Source organism: Poromitra crassiceps, assembly GCF_964638095.1.
Source record: "Poromitra crassiceps genome assembly, chromosome: 10".
NCBI classification, from domain to species: Eukaryota; Metazoa; Chordata; class Actinopteri; order Beryciformes; family Melamphaidae; genus Poromitra; species Poromitra crassiceps.
The window spans coordinates 17,588,668-17,596,891 of record NC_139631.1 but is presented as its reverse complement, the minus strand read 5'-3'; the positions used below and the strand labels follow the sequence as shown (position 1 = coordinate 17,596,891).

The window sequence follows — 8,224 nt, the reverse complement described above, 5'->3', positions numbered from 1 at the left end:
TGTAACAGACACACCGCTGTCTCCAGTGTAACAGACACACCGCTGTCTCCAGTGTAACAGACACATCGCTGTCTCCAGTGTAACACACACACCGCTGTCTCCAGTGTAACACACACACCGCTGTCTCCAGTGTAACAGACACACCGCTGTCTCCAGTGTAACAGACACACCGCTGTCTCCAGTGTAACAGACACACCGCTGTCTCCAGTGTAACACACACATCGCTGTCTCCAGTGTAACAGACACACCGCTGTCTCCAGTATAACACACACATCACTGTCTCCAGTGTAACACACACATCACTGTCTCCAGTGTAACAGACACACTGCTGTCTCCAGTGTAACAGACACACTGCTGTCTCCAGTGTAACAGACACATCACTGGCTCCAGTGTAACAGACACACTGCTGGCTCCAGTGTAACACACACATCACTGTCTCCAGTGTAACACACACATCACTGTCTCCAGTGTAACACACACATCACTGTCTCCAGTGTAACATACACATCACTGTCTCCAGTGTAACACACACACTGCTGTCTCCAGTGTAACACACACATCACTGTCTCCAGTGTAACACACACATCACTGTCTCCAGTGTAACACACACATCACTGTCTCCAGTGTAACATACACACCGGTGTGAATAGCCTTGTTTGGTATATGAGAGAAAGCGTGTGTTTATGGGAGAGAAAAACAAAGAGACAGTTGAGTGAGAGGGGGTGCTGCAGAGATGGTGTGTGGTGTCTAACAGGATATCCTGTCTCAACTGGTCCAGGTGATTGAGTATCAGTGAGGATAGATGGAATGATCAGCCTGGCACCTCAGAGAGACTTTGTTTTATTCTTCTGCCCACTCCACTGCTTTACAACATTTACAAATGTGCCATACCATAGTTTGTGTGTGTGTGTGTGTGTGTGTGTGTGTGTGTGTGTGTGTGTGTGTGTGTGTGTGTGTGTGTGTGTGTGTGTGTGTGAGAGAGAGACTGTGTGTGTGTGTGTGTGTGTGTGTGTGTGTGTGTGTGTGTGTGTGTGTGTGTGTGTGTGTCTGTGTGTCTTTATGAAACTTTTTTTGGACACATCTGTTTCTTCCACAACAGTTCAGCACTGTATGCTGATAGGTTTGCATGTGTCTGTTTCCTGTTGGATGTCGATGTGCGTGTGCAGACGGTGTGTGTGTGTGTGTGTGTGTGTGTGTGTGTGTGTGTGTGTGTGTGTGTGTGTGCGCGCGCGTGTGCGTGCATGCTTTCTTGTTGGTATTGAGTCCTGAAGGTTATAGAGCACTTTCTTCCATCCCTTCATGGTTGTTATGGAAACAGCAAAGGAAGCAGAATGTAAAATTGTGTTTTGAAAAGAACCTTTTTAATCCACCAGGAACTTCTGACAGTTACTTATTATACTGTCAGAGGGAGTTTTCTTAGTGCTGGTGGTGGTACGGGGGGGGGGGGGGGGTCGGGGGGGGGGGGTTGGTTAGCCTAGGTAAACCCAGCCCCCACGTGACCTGCTCTCTCAGTTCCCAGTCACTAGTCACCTTGTGACTGTAAGCAGGGTGAGCCTGAGAGCAGGTCACTGGGGGCTGGGTTTACCCAGGCTAGGGGTTGGTGGGATGTGGCTAATATCCAGAAATGTGAGACCACCATATAGCATTGATGAGTATTCTGGGCCAACAGGTGTCTGTGTAATATCATCACATAGTAGATGGTTGCTACAGTGATAACTAGGTCAATCAACCCTGTGTACACATGTTGAACATGAAAGATGCTGGATCCCAAAATCTCTCTCTTCTTCTTTGGTGTTTTTACAGTGGTGCAGTTAGAGTGCTCACGCCATCTTGGGGGTGGCACACAGTGTTGGTTAGCTCCTTCGTGTTCCATGGGCACTTTGTGTTCCATGGCACTTTGTGTTCTATGGCACTTCCTAAGTCTGAGGTCGTAATCAGGAAGTGTGGAGTTACTCAGCATCAGTGTGGGCTGAAGGAGGAAATTGCTTAAAGTATTTTCAAAAACTCCACAATGGCCACAGATCTTGCGGTGGTCTTCCCTCCCCAATGGATTGGTCTGCCATTAAAAGAAAAATCCACCTTGAAACACTTGAACACTGATTAAAAAAGCAGCTGTTGGTGATGAACCTTGCATTTGTTGTTTGGTGGTGTAATCTTCTAATTCCTGCATATAAGTAAACGTACATCACATGACGTCAAGTGGAAACGGTAAACGGTAAACATCCAGTTCTGGTGTCAGTCCCACATAATCAAAGAGCAACGGCTTCTTTCTACACACTTCATTTTGTACTATCACTCAACAACAACAACACCACCACCACCACCAGCCTATTTAGGGCGTCAGCTGTCATTGGCCAGTTCAGCTGAGTCGCTACCACATAAAAAATAAAAAATAAACTTTTATGGCTGGTTTTATCTATGTTTTTATCTGCTAATTTTGTTTTGTTTGTTTGTGTTGCTTTTATTGTCGAGTGTCTCTTTCCGTTTGTTGAATTGTATTTTTACTTGGCGTTTTCATGCTGTGTGTGTACTGTACTTTATTCTGCATTTTTATTATCAACGGTGAAGCGCTTTGTGACTGCTGTTTTGAGAAGTGCTCTATGAATACAATGAGGGTAAAGTTGTGTGGCCAGCAGGCACCCACATCACCTCAGACTAGCGTGTGGCCAGGCACCCACATCACCTCAGACTAGCGTGTGGCCAGGCACCCACATCACCTCAGACTAGCGTGTCACAAACACATTTGGAAGAGATGTTGTCACTCCACAAGTTTCCTGTGAGAGAGTCATGCTTCTAGTTCTGCTGGGGTTTTCCTCACATGTCCCTGAGTGTTGGCTGATGTCATGTTGGAATAAGGAAGCAATGAGCAATCAGACAGAGGACCATCACAGTGTCACACAAAGACTTGGAGGCTATAAACCCTTTTCACAGCAACCGTTTTGATGTGGTAAAGCAGGTCTAACCAATACCATTAATGATGCTTCCCTTCCATGTACAGTAGGTGTTCAAGTGCCAGGGCCCTCATTAATGTTATTGGTGAGTGACGCCTGCTTTACTTCCTGCTTTACCACCTCAAAGTGGTTGCTGTGAAAAGGGCTATTTCCAGTAGTTTGGCAGGAATGATTTCCACTTACTGAAGTAGCATTGCTGTCCATCCCTTCATCAGCAGACAGGCAGAGTGTGAGAGTGAGTTGTACTCTCTTCGTCCTCTGGTTCTGTCTGCCCCTGTCGCTGCGCTGTATAGATCCGATTGTCATAATTTATGCTTGGACACACACACACAGATTGGCTGATGAAATGCAGTGGCATGTCTGCTACACCCCTCTCCTATTGTTAACCATGGCAACTCGAATGCGAGCGGCTCCTGTCGGTGGTCCATTGACAGGGGCAATGTTGAAGGTCGGTCAGGGCAGATTTAGAGGTGAAGAAGACATGAAGAAGTCATCTGGGATCCGGCAGCATCGGCGCGCCACAGGAGCGCTCAGACACATGTTCTGCAGGTTGTGTCATTTCATCCTACTACTATAATAGTTCTCACAGCAGCCATTTTGTGTCTAAAAGGCAGGGTAAACACAGGTGCAACCAACACATTAATGACCCAGTACTGGAACACCTAAATGGATTGGAAGTTGGAAAACCCTCATTAATGTTTTGGTTGCACCTGTGTTTACCCCGCCTTTTAGACATAAAATGGCTGCTGTGAAAAAGGGCTATTGGAAAGCCGTATCCGTGTCCATGTGTCCGTCCGTCCAGAGTTGTAAGGCACACCGTTGCTCCGATCATCTCCAAACATGACAGAAACACTTTTCAGGGGTGTGGCATGAAACTGGTCCTGACCAGCACCTCCTCCGTAAGGAGTGGACAACCCTCAACCGCCTGAGGACAGGTGTGGGTCGTTTCGCTGCATCAATGCAGAAGTGGGGTCTCACAGACAGTGCCCACTGCGAATGTGGGGACCCATCACAGACTGTGGAACATGTGATGACCAGCTGCCCCAAATACCGGCCACCGAATGGTGATCGTGGGCTAATTGACCTGGACAATGACACACTGGACTGGCTTGCTGCAACGGAGCTGAAGGTCTAAGGACATACTGTACGACAGAAGAAGGTGTGGGGTTAAAAAAATAAGAAAGAAAAGGCGCCCATAGGGGGTGCTACAGCAATGTTTTAGATTTTAAATGGCCATAACTCACACACACCCTCAAACTTGGGGAGTGCGCTTAGGGGGAGTGCACTGCCACGTGCATAGTCATAGCGCCACCTACTGGTAAATCAACATCATCTCGAGAACTGTTCATCCGATCGACTTTAACCTTGGGGAGTGCGCTGCCGGGAACCGGATGGAGTGCGGTGCCCAATTTTGGACACGCGCATAGTCATAGCGCCACCTACTGGCAACACAAAAAGTGGTTTATCTCGAGAACCGTTCATCCGATTAAACTTGGGGAGTGTGCTGCCGGGAACCCGATGGAGTGGGGTGCCAATGAGTTGGCATGAGTTTGGTCACACCCCAAAAAAAGGTGGTGCCCATGGCACATTGTCTCCAGAGCCTCCACAGTCTGAACATAACTTTATAACAGATATTCAGCAAGTCAGAGGAACATTGTTAAGCACAGCTCCTTAAGGGAGGGCAATGTAGCAGTTCAGAGTGTCACACATGCCATTGACATTGTCTCATTAATCCCCCATGCCAACACCCAGTCCGTTTGGCTGCTGGACTTCCTCCTTTCTCCTGCTGAATTCTAGTGAGATGAGATCTCTCTCTCTCTCTCTCTCTCTCTCTCTCTCTCTCTTCTTGATATGAAATCAATTCTGGAAGAAGACATTGTAGTAGCAGGTTCACTTGAAAAGGCTGGTTCTCTGCGTGTCTGTTTGTGGGAGGTGAGGTTGCTTGGAGAATGGCAGCAGATTCTGAATTGTCCCAACTTCAACTTTAGGGCTTGTGATCAAATCAACGAAGAGTGCAAAAGGCAGCTAAAATGGGACTGGAGATGAAATTTCCTAATGGAAGCAGTGAAATCCAAAACATAAGGAGGGAAATTCCCCCAACAAATTGCACCCTGGCAAGAACAAAACGATCATTCCAATCTTCATTCAAGCTTTCTTTTATGGATTTGATCTTTAGTATGCTGCATAACGTCTCTGAAAGCTCCTGTGTTTTCCCCAGGCCCTGACGTCTGACCTCTTCTCCTGTGTTGTGTGATTGGTTATCAGGATGGGTGCGTCGGACAACATCTACAAAGGGCGCAGCACCTTCATGGAAGAGCTGACGGAAGCCTCAGAGATCATCGCCCGGGCCACCGAGCGCTCATTGGTCATCCTGGATGAACTGGGGCGGGGCACCAGCACCCACGACGGGATAGCCATCGCCTATGCCACCCTGGAGTACTTCATCAGAGATGTAAGTGTGTGTGTGTGTGTGTGTGTGTGTGTGTGTGTGTGTGTGTGTGTGTGTGCGCGTCTCCTGCTGTCCCGGTCGTTGCTCCACCCCCTCTGCCAATCTTGGGAGAGCCAGAGACTAGCACATGCTTCCTCCGATACACGTGCGTCAGCCACTTTTATTCACCTGACAGCGAGGGGTTTCATAGCATGTGTGGGAGGATCACGCTATTCCCCCCAGTTCCCCTCCCCCCCACACCGACCAGAGGAGGTGCTAGTGCACTGCACTAGCACACTGCAGTGACCAGGACACATACCCTTAATCCGGCTTCCCACCCGCAGACACGGCAAATTGTGCCTGTATAGACGCCCAACACAAGGGCTCGAACCTGCGACCCTTGTGTTGGTAGGCAGGGAATCTACTGCTGCACTACAAGGATGCCTATGACTGTGTATCCTGATGGTGGGGGAACAGGACTGATTAGATATTTAAAACTACATTAGAAGAGCACAGACCTCCGCCAAGGCCAATGTTTGTTCATGAGGCTTGTTCCAAAGTGTAATGGGTTTCATGAAGATCGGCCCAGTCGTTTTTCTGTAACACTGCTGACAAACAAGACAGACAAACGGCACTGAAAACATCATCACCTCCTCGACGGAGGTAACAAGGAAAGCAAGAAGAGATGCGGTGAAATGAGAAGAGAGAATGGGAGTGATGAGAAATAATGGAGAGGTTGACTGGAGTTTGGGGCATGCAACGGTTTGTATGGAACACACTCCACTGTGTGTGTGTGTGTGTGTGTGTGTGTGTGTGTGTGTGTGTGTGTGTGTGTGTGTGTGTGTGTGTGTGTGTGTGTGTGTGTGTGTGTGTGTGTGTGTGTGTGTGTGTGTGTGTGTGTGTGTGTGTGTGTGTGTGTGTGTGTGTGTGTCATGACAGTTTGTTTTGCAGACAGGGATGTGGCCCTAGAGACACCATGGCAGCAGACCAGCTCTTGAAAACGAAGCATAATTGTGGAGAAGCTTGATCTATAATGTTAATATGCTGTATTGATCCCTAGATCCCTAATTGTTGAAGTGGATGTTATAGCACGCCTCATTTAATCCTCATAAAGGAGCCGCGTCAAGGCGGATGAGAGATTCATCTCCTTTCTCACTAATGTGCATATATCTATCTATATATATATATATATATCTATATATATATAGATATATATAGATAGATATGTGTATATATATATAGATATGTGTATATAGATATATATAGATATGTGTGTGTGTATATATATATATATACACATATCTATGTGTATATATATATGTGTATATATATATATACAGTATATATGTGTATATACATATATATATATATATATATATATATATATGTGTGTATATGTGTGTATGTATATGTATATGTACATATATATATATATATATATGTATGTATATGTACATACATATATATATATATATATATATATATATATATATATATATATATATATATATATATGTATGTATGTATGTATATGTACATATACTGTATATGTATATGTATAGTCACTATTTCTTAATGACACGTTTCCCGCTTGCTCTTGTCAGCTGTCATGGAGAAGGTGCATGTGGAAAGCAGGCATGGCCAATTTTAGCCAGCAAAGACAGGTGTAAGAGGAGAGAGGAACAGAAGCTCAGGTTCAAAGGAGGAGACATGAGATTCATGTCTGGGCAAGGTGTTCTCAGGATCAGTGCTCCTAGGGATGTGTGTGTGTGTGTGTGTAGTGGGAGTATTTGAGGTGGCACAGTTGCCCCATTGGGTGCAGAGAACAAACTTGACGAGAACAAACTAGTCAAGCATGCGAGCACAAATAACGCATCTTTGCAGTTTGTGATGCGTTGTGTGTTGAGGTTGCACCCTCAATTAAGATACACAGCTGTTCATTGTCCCAGCTGTTTCTGCTGGGAACTGTTTCTACTCTGCACTATAGTGTAATGAAACTTGCCCTCCCCTCATTATCCAAGTCACCATCCAATGCATCTTGATATTTTGTGCTCAGCAGTAGGTTAGCAGTAGGGCTGCAGTAGGGCTGCACAATTAATCGAAAAATGGAATCCAAATCCAAGTGCAATTTTCAAATGGCTGGAGGTGCATATGTTGCAAGTTGAAATGTGTGTCAAAATGCCATTTAAATGAAATAGTGTTGTGCTGCAGAGATTGTCCTGGCCTACACACCATATTCGACAGACTTCAGAAGATATCTTTGTTTGGTACAGATCCGCGAGCCGGTTCCCTGCTCTGGGGCTGTCTGTAGTGAGTGAGCCAGCCAGCGAGCACACAGCCCACAGCGCCCTATTTATATTATATTGTGTTTGTTTTAACATAGATTGTTATTAAAAACGTGACCGGTAAGTTTCATACTGTATTTGTCTCCCTCTGCTCAGAGGCACTGCAGGGCAGGGCACTCGACTTGTCTCGCAACAGTCAGTCTCGTGCCCTCGTGCCAGACATGCCCACTTTTCAACGGTCAAATCAAACTCCTCCAAACGTTATGTCCCGTCTCTCTATCCTGTTTCGTTCGGAAATGCGTCGTGATAAGGAAGACAGATCCTCGAACGAAATGCCATTTCAGCTCACACACACACACACACACACACACACACACACACACACACACACACACACACACACACGGTTTTCATGAGAGCGTGGTATTGAGATCTCTCAGGACCATGGCACGTTGTTTGGTGCACACACAATTGTGTTGGAGAGACACACATGAGAGAGGGTTGTTTAACATGAGCGGTACAGAAATCTTAGGCAGTTGTGCAGTTTGCACTTGGCATTT

The 8,224-nt window shown here is 46.1% G+C and overlaps 1 protein-coding gene across 1 annotated transcript in view; it reads left to right on the top strand.

Annotated features, from left to right (window-relative positions):
• The window catches only part of msh3 (mutS homolog 3 (E. coli)), a 56,844-nt gene that overhangs the window by 29,759 nt on the left and 18,861 nt on the right, over nt 1-8,224 (top strand). Inside the window, exon 21 of the mRNA XM_083645300.1 lies at nt 5,217-5,403. Coding sequence (XP_083501426.1) covers nt 5,217-5,403 — 187 coding nt within the window. The remainder of the gene's footprint in view (nt 1-5,216; nt 5,404-8,224) is intronic.